The 19,816-nt window shown below is 44.8% G+C and overlaps 2 protein-coding genes across 3 annotated transcripts in view; one reads left to right on the top strand and one right to left on the bottom strand.

Moving 5' to 3' along the window:
- The window catches only part of RGP1 (RGP1 homolog, RAB6A GEF complex partner 1), a 68,522-nt gene extending 53,343 nt beyond the window's left edge, over window positions 1-15,179 (bottom strand). Inside the window, exons 1-5 of one of the 2 annotated variants that reach the window (XM_033936971.1) lie at window positions 15,028-15,179; window positions 8,011-8,225; window positions 5,855-5,991; window positions 4,252-4,335; window positions 3,599-3,748 (exon numbers count right to left, since the gene is read on the bottom strand). In XM_033936971.1, the coding sequence (XP_033792862.1) occupies window positions 3,599-3,748; window positions 4,252-4,335; window positions 5,855-5,991; window positions 8,011-8,126 (487 nt within the window). In that variant the 5' untranslated portion in view covers window positions 8,127-8,225; window positions 15,028-15,179. The remainder of the gene's footprint in view (window positions 1-3,598; window positions 3,749-4,251; window positions 4,336-5,854; window positions 5,992-8,010; window positions 8,226-15,027) is intronic. The other variant, XM_033936981.1, reaches the window with a different exon arrangement.
- A 22-nt stretch (window positions 15,180-15,201) lies between these two features.
- The window catches only part of GBA2 (glucosylceramidase beta 2), a 181,230-nt gene continuing 176,615 nt past the window's right edge, over window positions 15,202-19,816 (top strand). The window contains exon 1 of the mRNA XM_033936957.1: window positions 15,202-15,515. Coding sequence (XP_033792848.1) covers window positions 15,343-15,515 — 173 coding nt within the window. The 5' untranslated portion in view covers window positions 15,202-15,342. The remainder of the gene's footprint in view (window positions 15,516-19,816) is intronic.

Below are 19,816 nucleotides of genomic sequence, written 5' to 3'. Positions count from 1 at the left end.
CATCCTTTCCATAACACATCAATTATCTATTCACCACACTCCGATGCATCATCCATACATCCTATTATCTATTTCAGAATTATCTTAAAATTATCTGTACTTTCCATATATCACCAATACCACATCTATATCCCACCAAACTTAAGTTAAGCAAATCTCTGATATAATACCTAAATCAAGTTGAAATCAATCATCATATATATAAGCCTCACAATCCTAATATTTCACATCCTAGTCCATTGCACTTTCTTATTTCCATTTCTTCATCTTCTTTCAATTTTTTCCAAGCAAAGTTCAATCAGCAATTCTTCTTATCTTTGAAGAACCAGTTTCAATTTCTTCTCAAAATAAACTGTAGATTCCACACATCTTCAAAGGAATACCTATGTATCATCAATTTTATTTCAATCAATCTCAGATGTGAATTAAAAATTAAAGTAAGGATCAAGCCGTATCACACAAGCGATCCTCACAGTCTCAGCATCTCACATCACTTTTCAGCCCAATTTCCAATTTATCACAAGTAAGGATCAAGCCGTATCATACAAGCGATCCCTACAGTCCCAGCACTTCACATCAGATTCCATTACAGAGTCCATCTTTTCCAAAATCTTCTTTTCCCTATTTTTATTTATCTCTTTAAAGTTCTATTTCCTCTTTGTAATATATTTATCATCCAAATATCTGATATTCTTTCATACCACTGTCAATCCATCTGAACAATGCAGTATGCCTCACACTTAACTTATCATCTGATCTTATTAGAATGTTGATCCTGTTCAAACCTTAACTGCAACAAATCCTTTTTTTTCCCCATAAGGTATTAGTCTTCCTTTTATTTTTGAATGACATATCTTCCAATTTATATCAGAAATAATACATAAACAAACACAAAATTTAAACGTATTCCTTACAGTATCTATATACTTTCATGAATCCATAGGCAAATCATATTGATCTAAAAACTCCTTTAATTTGACTGCGTCTTCAAAATTATAAGTTTTATTCTCATAAGTCACCCTCATAATGGCAGGGTATATCAATCCATATCTTGCCCCCAATGCTCTCAGTTTAGGTCTTAAGTCCAAAAGCTGTTTTCTTCTGCAAAATCAGGTACTATAAAGATCTTAGAATCCTGACATTTAATATCCTTGTTATTTTTAGCCAGCTTTATAATTTCTGCCACCTGCTGATATCTTAGCAGCTTGAAAATTAGTGGATGGGGACCCTTCTGGCTGCTTGATCTTTTCTTCGGTATCCGATGTGCTCTTTCTACTTCTAATGGAAAAGAACTTTTAAATGGTAAAATCTTTGGGATAAAGTTAGTCACAAATTTTATGGGATCATTCTGTTCAACCCCCTCAGGTATCCCAATCAGACGCAAATTGTTCCGCCATTCACGATTAGACAAATCTTCAAGATCCTTTTTTAATAGCTCTATTTCCTTATGATCTTTCTTACAGACCAGCGCCTCTGCCTCAGATTTTTCAGCGTGCTTTTCTAACAGATCAATTTTGAAGTCAACTGCCTGCATTCTATTAGTCAGACTCTCTATTTCCTCCTTCACCTCTTTTATATTTTTAGCATTATCGCTTACAATTTCTTTAATTTTCTTTAGCCCGATCATCAAATCTCTATTTTCAACTTCATCTGAAGGCAATGGGACTGCTGACGGGGAAACAGAATCCATTTTTGTTCTTTTTATACTTCCCGCCCCTGAATTCGCCAAATTACTTTTACTTTGTTTACCCGATGCCATTTTCTCGCTGAAATCTTACTTTCCACTCGATTTACATAAATCTATGACTAACAAATCTTAATAAAAGTAGCCTTGTACGACGGAGCTCGTCTACCCGACCATCTTCGTGCGCTGCGAAGCCACGCCCCCTATTTTTTAAATAATTTATTTATTTATTATGTATATTAATAATTGATGTATTATTGATGTCTTTTGATGCTGTATTTATTTGCAAGTTTTGTATCCTAAGGGCTGTAATTATTTTTGGGTAGAGAGTACTATTGGGTGGGAAGGGTATGGCGAGGGAAGGTAAAGGTTCAAACTCATATAGATAAGTGGGGTTTATTGATATTGGAATTTATTAATAATTGATGCATATTGAAGGTTTTTTTTTGATGCTGTATTATTGTATTTGATGATATTTGTATCAATAAAAACTGTTTGAATCTAGAAGAAGCCACACAGCTCTTCCTGTCAGTTTGAGGGACTGTCTAGCAGGTGCCATGAGAAGATGGTGACCTGAGAAATCTGTGCAAGAAGCTTTGAAACTTGCAATCCCTGGAACCCTAGAAATAGAAAAAAACAGTTCAGGAATCAATTCTATAGTGCTACCAGACACACACAGCGCTGCACAGAGGCTCAAAGAAGAAGAAAACCTCTAAACTCCCATAGACTCACTCTTCAGGGACACCGAGAGAGACAAGAAGATACCCGTATGAACACAGGGTACTCTCATGCCGCTGACATCACTGTGCAGCAATTTGCCTTCTGCCGACCCATAACAGCAAAAAACTGAGATTGGGCAGCTGAGCACAGGGCAGAATCTCTTTCTTAAGCACTGTGAGGCATAACAGTACAGTCGCAATTAAAGTAGTTAAGTCTTTTCAAGCGGAGAGAGTGGGGAAACACACACACAAGGTATATCACCGCAACAGTGGCAAAAGCTGTTGAAACACTCCTGACGCGTAGAACCCTGAAAACAGGGAAGCCGCGGGATAGTGACCTAAGTCAGCTGCAAAATGCCGTGAGTGCTGAGGAGCTCCCACTAGTACCGAAGACTCAAGCGCCTGCCTGTTTAATGGTGAAATGAGCTGGCTCTATCAAAAATGCATTAAAAACCTACCCAGAGCCAACCATTAAAATATTTTTCACACTGTCATAGTATAAAATGCTTAAAATGAACATTAGAGAGAAATAAATGAATGCTGCTTCGTTCTCAACTTAGGAAAATAAGCGCACTCGGGCGGGAAGGCACTCGCACATGCGCAGCACTTGGAAGCTCTTACAAAGATCTTCAAGCAAGTCTGCTTTTGAGGCTGTCCGCTGCGGGGCTCCGTCGGTGACGTCACCCACTGTTGAGAATATCTGCCTTCTGTCCCTGGATAACAACTGTTACGGTAAGTAACTGTGCTATCGAGCACATATGGAGGGTGAAGTGAGAGGGGACACAGAGGACTGGAAATTGGAACAGCAGGATCTGCAGGACTTAAATATAATAGCAGCAGATAGTGCCACAGGGCAGGAGTGAGGTCTACTGGAAGAGCTGTGTCTGTGGGTCTCAGTCCTGTAACAGTAGAGAGAGTGCTGCAGGGCAGGAATGAGGTACAGTGGCAGCAGAGCCATCTGGGGGGTGGGGGGTATCTCAGTACTCCAGAAGTAGGGGGTGCTGTGGGATATGGATGAGGTGCATTGGTAGAGCTGTCAGGGGGAGGTTGCAATCGGTACTGTAATAGCAGAAGATGCACTGGCAGAGCTTTGTTGGGGTGCAGTGAGGTGTCTCCCTATAGGAAAGATGCATAGAAGTTGCGAGATGCATTGAGTTCTGCAAATCACACAATGGCAGATACTCCTTTTCTTTACCATGCAGAACCAGGACACGGAAGTGCACACGCAGGAGTTTGATTGGAGAGTTGACCCTCTGACATCCAATAGTGAGTTTGTAAACGTACTTCACACTCTGTCCTCGAAAGGAAGGGGGTCCATCGATGGGAAGAGTCTCACAGTATGAGTCTGGAGAGAAAATATAATGCTGCTGTTTAAATTACACCCTGGCATTGACAGAATGAATGCACAGATGCAACAGACTTCTTAATTATTCCTTCACTAGCACGCTTTCTAAGGAAAAGAGCATACTGGGACCACATTATCCTTTACCCATTCCCATCATCTCTCCATTTAGAGCAATAAGAGAACAAGGGGATGGTACCCCATGTTTCATCCACTTCTGACCTTACTCCTCTCCATCAGAATGAGGAGGGAATGAAGGGACTGTACCCCATGCTTCAACCTCTCCTGATCCTACCCATCCCAGAGCACAAAGGGAATGATTGGCCTCATGCTTATTGTCAGAAAGGACTATAGAGAGCTCATAGCACACCTCACCTCGTCCCAGGAGGACTCGTGGCTTGGATCATCCTTCTAAAGATGAAGGAGAATGGTGGGATTATATTATACCTTACTAACCTTAATCTTAGATGCCCTTCTCCTTTCTACCCAAAGAGAGGAGAACTTACAGGATTTGGATTCCCCAGGATCCAGTCGCAAATCACAGAACAGAATCTTTGGTGGCGTGGAGAGAATACACTGGCCTCGCTCACCTGAAGGAAGAAGGAAAAAGGGGAGAACTTGAGAATAAATATTCTAAACACTTATGCCCGGATTATGTATAGGAAGCCCAAGAGGGGCGTCCTATACAGAATCGGGCCTACACTAACCCCGATTCTGTAACCGACGTTCATGTTACAGACGCCGGTTACAGAATTGGGTTAAGAGTAGACGTGGCCGCTACACTTATCGCGGCAAGGGATCTCCCTGCCGTGATAGGTATAGCAAGCAGCCTGTCCGCCCCCCCGATTGCCATATCGAGAGTTCAGGGCACTCCAAAAAGAAATGCAATAGCAACCCGGGGGCCCCCTTGCATTTGGTGCACAACACATCCTCCCACAAACCCATCCGGGCACCCCGTGCCTTAGTAATGTAGGCCCTATGGAGAACTTTAAATTGGGTCTCCTGCCAAGCCGCTGATTTCACAAAAGAATACAAGGTGCCAAAAAGTTCCAAAACTTATGTGCACGACAGAAGAGCGGGACTTGGGTGTGATTGTATGTGACGATCTTAATGTGGTCAAATAGGTTGAAAAGGTGACGGCGAAAGCTAGAAGGTTGCTAGGTTGCATAGGAAGAGGAATGGCTAGTAGGAAAAAAGGAGGTATTGATGCCTCTGTATAAGACTTTGGTGAGACCTCATTTAGAATATTGTGTACATTTCTGGAGGCCGCACCTTCAAAAAGATATAAAAAGGATGGAGTCGGTCCAGAGGAAGGCTATTAAAATGGTTTGTGGTCTTTGTGATAAGGCGTTTGGGGACAGACTTAAAGATCTCAATCTGTATACTTTGGAGGAAAAGTGGGAGAAGGAAGATATCGGGGGTCGGGCGACAAACTTAAATCTGGCCCAGGGAAGCCAGGATTCAAACTCCACTGTTGCTTGTTGTGGCCTTGGGCAAGTTACGTAACCTTCCATTATTTGGGGTATAAACTTAGATTTTGAACCCTCCAGATACAGAGAACTACGTAGTGTAGCTGAATGTGATGTGCCTTGGGTAATAGCAGTACAAAAAGGGACATATAATAACTTTATAAAGATATGGGGGCCATTGGAAAAATATTGTGATGAATAGACATCATTTCTTTTCTGTTCCTTTTCTTTTCTTTCTTAGTTTTATCTAGCACATTCAAGGGAGGAGGGTGGATTTGGGATGTTATTAAATACGAGATGTTATAATATGCTGTATAACATTGCATATTCTATTTTAATTGAGAATGGGATGAAGGGGGGAGGGGGGAGTTTTACACTATTATAGTTCATATGTTAGATAATATAGTGCTATATTGAAATTATTTTTATGATATATTTTTATGCACTTATTGTTTGATTTGAAAATGAATAAAGATTAAAAAAAAAAGAAAAGAAGTGGGAGCTGGTGAGTTGGTGTAAGATTGCTTATCTACTCAAAATGGATGAAGATAAGCGAATGGACAGGATGGGCCATTGCACTCTTATTTGCCATCATTTCCTATGTTACAAGAGAGTATGGAAAGAAGGAAGAAGCACTTACCCCTGTTTGGGACAAAGACTGTCTCATTCTCTGCCTGGACATCGTGCTTGGTGTCCTCGGATGGGGGGAGCAGCACCCGATTCTCACTAGTGTGAAACTGACAGTGGATCTGAGCACTGGCCCAGGCGAGCATTTCACTACAGAAGAAAAATACTTGTTAGTCGAGCTATGGAGAAGACAGGCGAAGATACACACACACGTAAATGCAAATGACCATTTCACACACACACACACATATATATATATATATATATATATACAAATAAGGTAGGTTTTTCCTACCCCAATGGTCCATCTAACCCAGTAGCCCGTTCTCACGGTGGCCAATCCAGGTCACTAGTACCTGGCCAAAACCCAAGGAGTAGCAACATTCTATGCTATCAATCCAGGGCAAGCAGTGACTTCCCCCATGTCTCTCTCAATAGTAGACTATGGACTTTTCCTCTAGGAACTTGTCCAAACCTTTCTTAAAACCAGCGACGCTATCCGCTCTTACCACAACCTCTGGCTTAACTATTCTCTGAGTGAAAAAAAATTTCCTCCTATTGGTTTTAAAATTATTTCCCTGTAACTTCATCGAGTGTCCCCTAGTCTTTGTAATTTTTGATGGAGTGAAAAATCGATCCACTTGTAGTTGTTGTACTCCACTCAGGATTTTGTAGACTTCAATCATATCTCCCCCTCAGCCATCTCTTTTCCAAGCTGAAGAGGCCCTAACCTTTTTAGTCCCTGAACAGGATGCCCCTCGCAATGTGTCCTCCAGCTGTAGAGGATGGCATCTGTCATCAGTCACCCATGAAGAGATGCGAAGGGAAACGCCTCTGGGGAAAGATTGGGGTTCCAACCACCAGGTTAGAATGCAATAAGCTTCTGCTGATCTCCTTTCTGAGTGCACTGCCAAGATCCTCATTCATACCCTAATCACCTCTCACCAAAACAACTGCAACCTGTTCTTACTGGCCTTCCACTAAACCATCTATCTCCCCATCGATCTGTTCAGAACTCTTCTGCTCATCTCATATTACATTGCACATTGGGAATCACAGTTACCGGATGCTAGGGTCCACCTTGGGGACTAGTGTCCAAGAAAAGGATCTGGGTATCATTGTAGACAATTCGATGAAACCTTCTGCCCAATGTGTGGCGGTGGCCAAAAAAGCAAACAGGATGCTAAGAAGAATTATTAAAAAAGGAATGGTTAACAAGAGTAAGAATGTTATAATGCCCCTGTATCACTCCATGGTGCGACCTCATCTGGAGTACTGCGTTTAACTCTGGTCTTCTTATCTCAGGAAAGATATAGTGGTGCTAGAAAATGTTCAAAGAAGCACGACCAAGATTATTTATTTTTCTATTCCATTCTCCTAGGAGAGCTCACAACAGTTTACATGAGTTTATTCAGGTACTCAAGCATTTTTCCCTGTCTGTTAAGGTGGGCTCACTAGCTAATGTACCCGGGGCAATGGGGGGATTAAGTGACTTGCCCAGGGTCACAAAGAGCAGCATGGGTTTGAACCCACAACCCCAGGGTGCTGAGGCTGGAGCTTTAACTATTGCGACAAAAACAGTTAGAGCTCTTCAGCTTGGAAAAGAGACAGTTGAGGGGAGACAAAATCCTGAGTGGAGTAGAACAGGTACAAATGGATCAATTTTTCACTCTGTCAAAAATTACAAAAACTAGGGAACACTCAATGAAGTTATAGGGAAATACTTTTAAAACCAATAGGAGGAAATTTTTTTTCACTCAGAGAATAGTTAAGCTCTGGAATGCGTTGCCAGAGGATGTGGTAAGAGCAGATAGAGTAGCTAGTTTTAAGGAAGGTTTGGACACTTTCCTGGAGGAAAAGTCCATAGTCTGTTGTTGGGAAAGATATGGGGGAAGCCACTGCTTGCTCTGGATCGGTAGCATGAATGTTGCTACTCCTTGGGTTTTGGCCAGGTACTAGTGATCTGGATTGGCCACTGTGAGAACGGGCTACTGGGCTTGATGGACCATTGGTCTGACTCACTAAGGTTATTCTTATGTTGTTATGATTCGCAGGCACCTGTGCCCTAATGCAGACAATCTGGCACACACAGTTTGGGAACAGATGCACACAAATATGAAGGACATGGCTTTGGAGTATAGACACTTTCAAACAAATCTGAACCATTACCTGCTGGCTGACGTGGAGAAAGATGAAAGAGGGTTTGTGAAGGTAATGAAACATTCCAGCATCTCACCCGCCAGGAACACAGGCCCACGGACAAGCTTGGCCACCACTTCAATCATAGCTACTATATTGGGCAGGGTTCACAGATTGAGGAAGTCCTCAGCACAGATCACACTGAAGCAGGACGACAGTGGAATAGTCACATCTGGTGGCAGATTCTAAAAATACAGCATTTCAAATTGTCAAATAAGGGAACATTTCATGTATATAGAATCTTGTTTTCCAGAAACATGGGGAAAAATGGCTTACAGGGATGCCAAGACTTGGTTCTACCAAACAGAACCAAAACAAGCACAAAAGCAAAGCTTGGACCTTCTGTTAAGGGCAGGAACCAATTAAGGAAATCGCTGTTGATCCAAGTGTGGAAATATGTTAGTTGAAACACCTTGTTGGTAAAGCTCTCTCTCTTTCTGCTGAATGTAGTTTCCAAGTTTATTTACAATTTGATATACCGACCATCAACCAAATATCTGGATGGTTTACAATTGCTAAAACTGGAGTTTAAAAAAGAGAAATAATTTAAAAAAAAAATTAAAATAGGGCAACAAAGGCTGGACAAAGACACGGACAAAGTTGATACAATAGGCACTGGAGGAAGGGAAGATTCAAAATTACATCGAAGTCAAAATGAAAATAAATGGAAGGTAGGAAGGGAGAGAATGAATAGGGGAGGGGGGGTAGCTTCTTAAAAGCGGTTCTCTTTAATAGTTAAAGATGGAAGGAGAAGGACCAAAGAATTAAGCAAAGAACTGCAAATTGCAAAGGTTCTCATGGTGCGCTGCATTTGTCAAACTGGGGAGCGGAGAGGAGGGCTAAAGTCTATATTTTGTGCTTTTTGTATTTATGCATACAGGTATATGTATTTTAATTTATGCACTACCACTGATTTCTCTGACGTCAGAGAAAGGGCGGGACCGCCGGAAGAGGAAGCAGCGCAGACGCAGGGCTCAGAGAAGGGGCAGGACCTCCGGCAGAGGAAGCAGCAGGACAACGGTAGGCAGCTTCTCCATGATGGAGGGGGGGTGGGGAGGCTGTGGGGGTGCGAGCGGTCCTTCGGGGTGGGGGTGCGAGCGTTCCTGCGGGGGGGTGAATCGGACGTCGGGGTGGGGGCATCAGGCTTTCAGGGTGGGGACAGAACTTCAAGGGGGAGAGGAGAGTCGGGGCGGGCGAAAGGAGAGTCGGGTGGGCGAAAGGAGAGTCGGGGCGGGCAAAAGGAGAGTCGGGGCGGGCAAAAGGAGAGTTGGGCGGCGACGGGAGAGTCGGGGCGGCATGCGTGGTATACGGGTGTGTGCGGTATATAAAAATTTCTTTACATAAATTACAGTTTCCCACGCGCTATACCCATGTGCGCGTTTTACACGGGTGTGCGGTATATGAGTGAAAATACGGTACATCTGGTAAAATGTTATTTGATTGTTTATTTCATGGACATCTTGGGGTGATAGTGTTCGAAGATCTAGAGGCGAAAAAAACAGTGTGACGAAGCGGTGGCTGCTGCCAGGATGCTGGGCTACATAAAGAGAGGTATAGCCAGTAGGTGTTGATGCCCCTGTACAGGTCGTTGGTGAGACCCCACTCAAGTATTGTGTTTAGTTTTGGAGACCGTATCTGGTGAAGGACACAAAAAGACTTGAAGTGCCAGTAGGGAGGGGAATACCCACTTTAGACGACGCAGCAGTAGCTGCGGTAAGGATGTCCATCTCCGTGTTCAGGTAATCTAAGATCTCGTTTGCTTTCTCTGAAATAACGTATTTTTCGCTCAATAAGATGCACTTTTTTCCACCCAAAAGTAGGTGGAAATCTTGGTGTGTCTTATGAAGCGAAGATACAAAATTTATACCCCACCCCCGCACCACCTTTCTGAACACTGCCCGCTGCCGCCACAGGACTATCTTTTTAAAACAAACACCCCACCCGCCACCGCCACTGCCGTCCCTTTTTCAAGGAGCCTGGTGGTCCTGTGTCTTTTTAATCATACTCCTCATGTACCTTTTATTTTTTAAAAACCCCGTACCTTTTAAAACTCTTCCTTCCCTCCCTCGACAGCTCCGTACTGTTTCAGGGCAGCAGGTGCACAAGTCAGGAGCGCGGAGGTCAGGACTAAGCTTTCCGCGCTCCTGCTTGGGCCCATGCTGCTTTCTGAATGGCCAGCGGCAGTTCTTGCGGAACTCTCAAGAACTGCCGGCAGCCATTCAGAAAACAGCACAGGGCCAGAAGGGAACGCGAAAAGCTCGTGCCTGACCTCTGCGCCCCTGACTATGCGACTGCTGCCCAGAAACAGTACGGAGCTGTCGAGGGAGGGAAGGAAGAGTTTTAAAAAGTAGGGGGTAGTCTCATTCGCCTTGCTTGCTGTGTTTTTTTTTTCTTCTCTTTCTTTGTTTCTCTCATTTCTCTTTCTTTCTCTACTTCCTTTGTTTCCTACGATGCAATTGGAGGGGGGTTTGGGGGTGGGGAGGGACTTTGGGAGGTATGTGGGGGGGTTAGGCTATTCATGATGTTTCATGTTTATTGGATGTATATCCTGTATTGTTTCTCTGAAAGAGTGAATTGGGGGATTGGTATGAGGTCTTCTTTGTTTTTGGCATTGGGTCTTTTACATTGGGCCTCACTGCATTTGTTTCTGGGGGTTGGGGGCTGCATGCTCTGGGGTGAAAATGAAAATTGAGTGCCAAAATTTATCCTGTACGGTTTTCTTTATATTTGGTTTTCTGTTGTACACAATAAAACCTTTCTTTTTTTAAAATAAAAGGTACAGGATTTAAAAAAATAGGTACATGGGAGGGTTTGATTTATAAGGTATGGGGGTGTTTAAAAGGGTATAGGGGCATGGGGGATGATTTAAGGTACTGTGGGGGTACGTGGGGTGTATAAGGATGATTTAAGGTACTGGGAATACGATTTAAGGTATTGGGGGAACATGGGAGTTTGGGACCTGCCTGCCTGCCACTAGGCCTGTCTGCCCTGTGCCCTGTCCCGGCTTACCACTAGACCACCAGAGGGGAGGACAGGGTATAGTGCCTGGCAGGGAGGGGGGACAGGGTGCAGAGCCTGTCAAGGAGTGTAGGGTTGGGTGCAGAGCCTGGCAGGGAGAATTTGGTTCAGAATGTTTTTTTCTTGTTTTCCTCCTCTAAATCTAGGTTGCGCCTTATGGTCAGGTGCGTCTTATGGAGCGAAAAATATGGTAATTTTCACTTCAGGTTCTCATCACCAAACGCCTCTCTAGAGGCGAACTAGCCCCTCATGTTCCATCCACCCCTCTCCTTCATTTATATATATTTTTTATCTCGATGTATTTTTTGCCACCTTCCTCCCCTGTGATGTCAGTCTTTTGTTATGTAACCCCCCTCACTAAATTCTATGATGGGGCTTTTTTCTTTTTTTTCTCCCTCTTTTTAACATTTGCTTTTAAATTTATTTTATTGACTGTAAACTGCCTAGATATATTTTGATAGATAGCATATCAAGAAAATAATAAACTTGGAAACTTGGGAAGGGGGTCACTACAAGTCAGGGCGGGTAGTTTAGTGTAGCAGGAGAGATTGGGCAACTCTCCTGCTGCCGGGGGAGGGGAGGCACGTTTGGGTCAGGCTGGGCAGGATTTTTAAAAATTATTTTCTTTATTTAGTGCAGCAGGCGAGAATAAGCATCTCTCCTATTGCAGGGGGGGGGTTGTGGCCAGGATTTTAGGGAAGGGGGTGTTGTGAAGCAGCGGAGAGAATGGGCATCTCTCCCGTTGCATCACAACACAGGAGCAGCAGGAGAGTGTGTTTTTGTTAGGGTTTTTTCTGCACATGTGGGAAATCTTTGTTGCTATCCGCCGATCTTATTTGCATGTGCGATTTTTAAAGAATGTCTGTTTTTTAATTCGGTATTGAAACGGCTGCATTATCAGACCGTCGCATTTTTATGCGGGTTTTTGAAAATCCTGGCCTAAGTGAGCTTATCTTTAATGCATTTTCTTACCAAACTTTTAGAAAATCAGTTAAAACTTATCCTATATAATAAAACCCTAGCCGCGCACGCGCACTTACCTGCGTGCTTCCATGATCTCTGATCAGTAAGTCCTTGGCCAGCAGGAGTGCGGATGTGGCGGCCAGGCAACTCGGAGACACACAGCACAGCTGGCGACTCCCTCCCTCCCGCCCTCACTCACCGCCAAAACCACCACCGCCAAAGCCTCCTCCTTCTGGCCGGCTCACCCGCTTTAAATTAAGAGAAAAGTGCTACACTACGCTAACGCTGGCCTTGCCGTCTTCTGTCCACTGTGGCCCGCCCTCTCTGACTACTTCCTGTTTCCGCTAGGGTTGGTCGCAGTGGATAGAAGATGCCAAAGCCAGTCCGATGTGTAGCGGCACTGCGTCGGGTTTCTTCTTACACTCGCCGAGTGCATGGGTGGCGTCTGGGATCTCCCACTGCTGCCGTTGGCTTCATAGTGCCAAGGTTTTGAGGAAGGCAGCTGGAGTTCTGGCATACGGCCCAGAGAGAGCAGGACGGCATAGCAGGGTAAGGAGGGGGGGCTGCCGGATTCCCTCCTGTGTTTCGCGTTGAGGTGTTGTAAGGGAGTAGGACTGAGGTTTTCTTAAGTGGATGGGGAGGGGCTGGCCACGTGCATGGCTGCATGCTGCTGCACAGGGAAGTGTGTGTGGTAAAATGCTTCTTCTGCACAGGGAAGGGTGGGAAATGCTGCTGCTGCACAGGGAAGTGTGTGTGTGTGGGGGGGGGGGAATGCTGCTTCTGCACAGGGAAGGCCGGGAAATGTTGCTGCTGCACAGGGTAGTATGTGTTTGGGGGCGGGACTGCGGGAAGGGAAGGGGGGTAAGGGAAATGCTACTGCTGCACAGGGAAGTGGTGTGGGGGAGGGAATGCTGCTGCTGTGGCTGCTGCACAGGGAAGTGGAGGGGGAGGGAATGCTGCTGCACAGGGAAGTGGGGGGAAAGAAAGACAGACAGCTAGCACCCGTTAATGTAACGGGCTAAAATACTAGTCTTTTTGATAAATCTGTCTGACTACACACCCTTGCTGATGTATTTCTGAATGCTTTCTGTCATATCACAGTCTGTGTGTAGTCTCTTTTCTATTTGTAAACCGCTCTGAATTGTTTGTGGTACTGCGGTGCATAAAATCAAAGCTATTATTATTAAGTAGCTCTGTTGCATAATAAGGCTTTGGATTTTTTTTTTTATCCGATTTAATTTTTACATCTTTGTTTATTGCCTTACTGTATTATGTTGATAAGTTAATGCAAAGTCAAGGATGAAAAGGCCCAAGATGGTAAAGGGGATGGAACTTCTCTCGTATGAGGAAAGACTAAAAAGGTTGAGGTTCTTCAGGAAAAGAGACGGCTGAGGGGAGATATGATTGAAGTCTACAAATCCTGAGTGGAGTAGAACGGGTACAAGTGGATCGATTTTTCACTCCATCAAAAATTACAAAGACTAGGGGACACTCGATGAAGTTATGGGGAAATACCGTATTTTTCGCTCTATAAGATGCAATGGACCATAAGATGCACCCACCTCTAGAGGAGGAAAACCCAAGAAAAAAAATTTTGAATCAAATGGTGTGCCCTGAACCCTGTTCCCCCTCTGGTGGTCTAGTGGTAGGCCGGGACAGGGCACATGTAGTGATGGGTACATCTAATGTTAGGTAGCCCCCAAGCCAGCCTGCCCTCAGCCAGCCAGCCCCAAACCAGCCAGCCCGCCAACTCCAGGCCAACCAGCCTCCCCCCCCGGTACCTTTTTAAATCCTGCCCACCCATCCCCTGCTCGTGGGTCCAGCAGCTCCAGCCAGCTTCCCTCCTTCCCTGCCTGCTGCGGCACCTACTTTGCAGACGGTGCTCGCAGCCTTCGCTCTTCTGGGCTCCTCCTTATTTCCTGGCCAGTGGCGAAACAGATCAGCAGCGCAGATGTCAGGGGCAAGCTTTACGATCTCCTGCTTGGCTCCACGCTGGTTTCTGAATGGCTGCCGTAAGTTCTCGCGAATCCTGTGAGAACCTACGGCAGCCATTTGGAAAGCAGCATGGGGGCCAAGCAGGAGAGTGTAAAGCTTGCCCCTGAAATCCGTGCTGCTGATCTGTTTCGCTGCTGGCCGGGAAATAAGACGAGGGAAGGATACATGATGGGCCAGCAGGTTAAAAAGGGGGAATGGCGATGATGGACAGAAGGTGGGGGATTAAAAAAAAAAAAAAAGGTGGTGTGGTGGCAGCGGGCAGGTGGGTTTAAAAAGGTGGTGCAGCGGCGGTGGATGGGTTTTACAATGGTACAGGGGGGTAACAAAATTTGTACATTTGCTTCAAAAGCAGTGCGTCTTATGGAACAAAAAATACGGAAATTTGTTTTCACTCAGAGAATAGTTAAGGTCTGGAGTGCGTTGCCAGAGGATAGCGTAGCTGTTTTTAAGTTCCTGGAGATAAAGTCCCTAGCAGGGAATGTCTTATGCCACCACCCCCTCCTACATAAAATCCAAGCTTCCCACCTACACCCTCCGCCCAAAATCGGAAATACGCCTTTGCATTCCCCCTGGAAGCTCTCTCCCGTCAGAAAGTGCCCGCAAACGATCCTCCAGCCACTTCATTCCACATCTCTGGAACCAACTCCCCCCTCATTATTGACCCTCTCTCAGTCTACATCCCACCTTCAACCCCCACCTCTCTCTTCTCTCCCCTGTCTCATTTCTCCCTAAATTTCAGTATAGTCCTCTCTTAGTCTGTACTCTGATAAATTGTATCTAAACTCAAATAACTTGTACTAAACTAAACGACTTATATTTGCCGTCTAGCCCCTGTATTTAACTACTGCACAGTCTTGTATGTCCAAACATTTAAACCTTGGTCTAATTACTTCCATTCTGAGCTACTGGGATACAAATCTAAAGAAAGACATGTTGCTGCTCCTTGGCTTTGACCGTTGGTCTGGCCCACTAGGGGCGAGTGCGAGTGCATCATGGGGGTTTTTTGCTCACCATGAGGAGAGCGGGTGCTGAGGCCTTTTCCCGCCTTCCTCGTTCCCCTTAGGAGCCGGCGCAGACGTCCGTTGGTGCGGAGAGCGAGAGGGCGCGCGCGCGCGGGAGGCCAAGGCGGCGGCTCTTCCGTCGGCCCCGCCCCCTCTGACGCCGCTTCCGGTTTGCCCGGCAGGCCTCGCCGTCGCCGCTGACGCACAAACGGCGCCTCGGCGGGGTCAGAGGTCGGGCGCAGCGAACGCCGTGGTTGAGCCGCCTCCCCCGGCCCTTTTAGAGCCGGCTCCGAGGCGCAGCCCGTCAGTCGGCCTGGGTGGAGCGATGCCGGCTGACGAGCTGATGGCCAGGTACCGGGGCCGAAGCGCAGGGCGGCGGGTGCCCGACTGGGGCTGGAGGATCTGCCTGGCCCACGAGTTCCAGGAGAAGCGGCGGCCCTTTGGGGTGGCCAATGTGTCTCTGGCCGACGTCCTGGGCTACTTCCAGATGGGGCTGCGGTAAGTGCCGTTGACAGGCCAAAGACGCTCGTTCCCAATGTCCAAGGATAACTCTTAAAACATAGGATCCGGTGGCTCCATTTTCTTGTGAATGGCATTGGCTGCCGTCTTTCTGCTTTTGCTCCGTCTGAATAGATTCTCAGTCCAGGGCTGTAAAAGTAAGACATTTCGGGCCCGAAAGACAATTTCCATTGTTATGGCTTGGAGCCTCTTCTCTTTTCAAAATACTTTCGTTCTGTCATTCTTAAATTGTTTTGAGTTTATAATCTTTTGTAAACCACATAGAAATCATGCTTATGCAGTTAAGAACTATGACGATGTTATTGAATCGATTTTTCAATTCGATTTTCCTGTCCAATTGGGTATCTTTTTTTTTTTTTTCCCCAACATCCTGGTGGGTTTATTTTATAACTAGTTATCCCAGCAGCATATAATATAAACAGGAAAATAGTATATAATACTGCTCATACTGGACAGTACATATCTGTATTAGAGGCCCAACATACTTGAAGGGCTCTGGCCTCAGAATCGGAGCCTACGCACAGCAGTGAATCACAAACTGAGAAGATCCGCGTAGTTAATACAACTCCTGCTCCAATCATTGGCTAGTAATTTAGTCTTTTTTTTGAAAAAAAATTTTATAAAGCAATTTAATGAAGCTAAAACCCTTTCAACTTTAAAGGGATATTATATATATATGTAGTAGCCAGGATTTGAAAAAATGTGAGACCAAAAAGACTTATCTCAGAACTTGACTTGTCTTTATACCATGTTCAGTCACCAGTGTCTAATTTGCCAGGGCTGGGTTTATTTTATAGCCTCTTCACCCCCTTTGCCTTCTCCTACCCACACTGGTGCTGTGGTGTAAACAAAATAACCAAAAAATACTTTTGCTTTATCTATTAAATCCTAGCTCATGTTCATGGTCTAACACCAGCTCTGGCAGGATACACTTTCAAATCCGACATATTGTAATCACAAAACAGAAAATAACATTATTTTTTCTACTTTTTGTTGTCTTTGAAAAGACAGTTCAAGTTGAATTGTGCCACAGTTTAGGAGCCACAACAATAAAACATTTATTTAGATTCAGTACTTGCATAAGGTATATTTTCAAAAGCTGTCACAGTTCATATAGTCTCCTAACAACAGCTATAGAGGCATCTGCTATAGAGGGTGGAGAAGTCTTGCACTTTGCATTCTCTCTTCAGGTTCCCTTTCAACTGCTTTCAATAGCTCTCTTTCAGGTTGAACTGTTGATTCCCATTCTACTCTCTTATTCTTTTTGTTGTGAAAATAACATGAAACTGTGTATACTAAAGCTCAAAGGGTCATAGAAACAGCAGTAGCTGGACAGGGAATTGGGAGGACTAGTGGCCAGACTACAGTTAGTAAAGTCACCATAGGGAAGAAAAATAAGAGTGCGTTGGAGAACAGCTGTCAAATCAGCCATTAGCAAAGTTTGGCTGAGGCTACCAATTTTGAGTGAGGGGTGGAAACAACTCCTCCTATTCAAAGGCCTTCTTCTCTTAGCTCACGTTAACTAGCCCATCTTTCGTGCTGGACTTTTAAAGCCCTGATATTCACTGATGCACCACAAATAGCTAAAGGTTTCAATATTTTCCTAATTAATCTAATGAGCAATCATTAGAACTAGCTTGAATATTGCAAACCTGGAAGACCATAAGTTAATGTGATCGCTTTACTGTACATCAGAATAACCCCACCACCACGATGCACAGAGCAAATACAGATTCAGTACCGGCTTAAGATAATTGGCAGCCTGCAGAGAGGATCACCAGTGCTGTAGCAATCCTTGCAGGCTGCCCTCTTCCTCGGCATCACGTTCCCTCTGCCGCAGTCCTGCCCCTCCTCTGACTTCAGAGGCAGGATCGTAGCAGAGGGAACATGGTGCTGAGGAAGATGGCAGCCTGCAAGGATCACTACAGCACCAGCGATCCTCTTTGCAGGCTGCCGATTATCTTAAGGTAAGAGCGGGAAGCTGGGGGAGCATGCAGGCCTTTCCGACTTACCCACGCCTCCTAAAGCAAGAGCGGCAGCAGACAGCCAGCAAGAGTCAGCGCTGCCACACTTCCTTTAAGAAGGCACGGGAAGGAGGGTCAGTCACTGAATTGGGAGGCCGTTTTTTGGGGGGAGGGGGTTTAAAAAAGGGAATCGGTTCACCCAAAGTGAATCAGAAATTGGGCAGCACTATGTGTAAGTATATAAACATTGCCATACCATCTCAACGATTTACAAAGCATAAATAATACAAAACAGAACTAGAAAAGAACTACAAGTCTGATAGTACAGCAGAAAAATATTCAAGAGTAGGATATAAATGAAGGGATACAAAAGATAGAAAGATCCACCAAGCCCATTGTCCTGCTTGCAACAATGGCCAATCCAGATCCAGTGTTCTCCCTAGAAATTTTTTCCAGCCGGGTGGCATGAAAAATAAGCCAGGTGGGGCGGGACAGGGAAATTTGGTGGTGGGGAAAATTAAGGACTCCTTTTACTAAGCTGCAATAGCGTTTTTAGCGCGTGCAGAATTGCCACGCTACACGGCTAGAACTAACGCCAGCTCAATGTTGGTGTTAGTGTCTAGCATGTGCGGCAATTGTGCGCGAGCTAAGCGCACGGTAAAACCGCTATCGCAGATTAGTAAAAGGAGCCCTAAATGTGTACTATTTGTATTAGTTAATTATTATTAGTTATTTTCCAATGCTCAATATGACTGTCTTTCTTAAGGTTTGACACTTGTTCCATAATATTTTTATTAAATTTAAGAAGTATCCAATTCTAGAAGTGAATAATTAGATATTTGCCCTCTTTCAAATGGTATAGAGCAGCGTCTCTCAAACTTTTTTAACTCCGGCACACTAAATGCAGCAAATGTTTTTCATGGCTGGAAAAAATTTCTGGGGAGAACACCGATGCCCTTAGTTTTCAAGGTCCAATCACGTCAAAGAATGATGCTTATCTGGGCAGTTGTATAATAAAAAGAATGGATAAGATAACATGAGAAGTGAAATTGTCATGAATCAGAGGGATACATACCCTGTAGGTCCTAAAAGCAGGCTTGTGGATTAGATATAAATTATGAAGGCAGTGGTGTACCTAGCATATGTGACACACGAGGCCCATCATTTTTTTTACAAACCCCCCCCCCCCATCTGTATGAAAAACATGATTTTTAGTAACAATCCACACATCACACAAGAGTGTACCTAGGAAAAGGCAGCATCTTGCATATTGCAGTGAGCAGTATATCAATGCACCCATTGTAAAACTAAACAAGCCAGACTAGTACAGATCAATCCTGCACAGTCAATCCTAACTGAAAACTATGTCTTTCGAACACACCTTCGCCTAGTATGGAATATATAATCACAAACTAACCCCTCTCCCTTTTACAAATCTGTAATGTGGTTTTTAGCCATGGTGGTAACAGTTCAGACTCTCATAGAATTCTGAGAAATTATCATCATGGCCAGTGCTAAAAAAAAAGCTCTACAGTTTTGTAAAAGGGGGGATAAAATAGAAAAATGTAGACAAAGGTTAAATTGAACTACCAAGAAGCTGGACTCTGCATACAATGCAACACCACAGAAACAGCGATGCATTTTCCCTAAAGCAAAAAATAAATAAATATAATTTTTTTCTACATTGTTTCTCTGGTTTTTGCTTGACACTCTCTTCCTTTCATCCACTGTCTACCCTCTCTCTGCCCCTTCTATATGGCATCTTCTCTCCTTGTATTCCCCTTCCATCTCTCCCTTCACTCCTATTATTCTGGCATCCATCTTCTTCCCTTCCCTCCTTCAATGGTCTGGCATCTCTCTCCTCTTCTTCCCTTCCCTCTCCCACACCCCCATGGTCTGGCATTTCAATCTCCTCTCCCTTCCCCCCACTTCCATCAGCATCTGCCCCCTTTCTTTCCCTCCAACCCAATTCCATCCAGTATCCTTCCCCCTTATGTCTCTCTCTCCTTTCCGTGCACACCAATTCCATCAGCATCTGCCCCCTTTCTCTCCCTCCACCACCCTTCTATACTCCTCTCTCCCTCCAAACCAGCAAGGTCCCATGATGACTGCTTCTGTTGCCTCTGCCTCTGTAAATGTAAGTGACATTGGAGGGGGTGGGCTGGCAGACACAGGGAATTGCAGCAAGGTTCCACAATGACTGCAGCTGCCGGTCCTCCCCTTCCGACGTCACTTACGTCTTCCGAAGGCAGAGGCAGCAAATGCAGTCATCGTGGGACCTTCCTGCACTTCAGTGCGGCTGCCGACTCTGCTTCA

The sequence above is a fragment of the Geotrypetes seraphini genome, chromosome 1, assembly GCF_902459505.1.
Source record: "Geotrypetes seraphini chromosome 1, aGeoSer1.1, whole genome shotgun sequence".
Lineage (NCBI taxonomy): Eukaryota > Metazoa > Chordata > Amphibia > Gymnophiona > Dermophiidae > Geotrypetes > Geotrypetes seraphini.
Note: the sequence above shows the minus strand (reverse complement) of the source record. Positions and strands in the feature narration are given on the sequence as shown.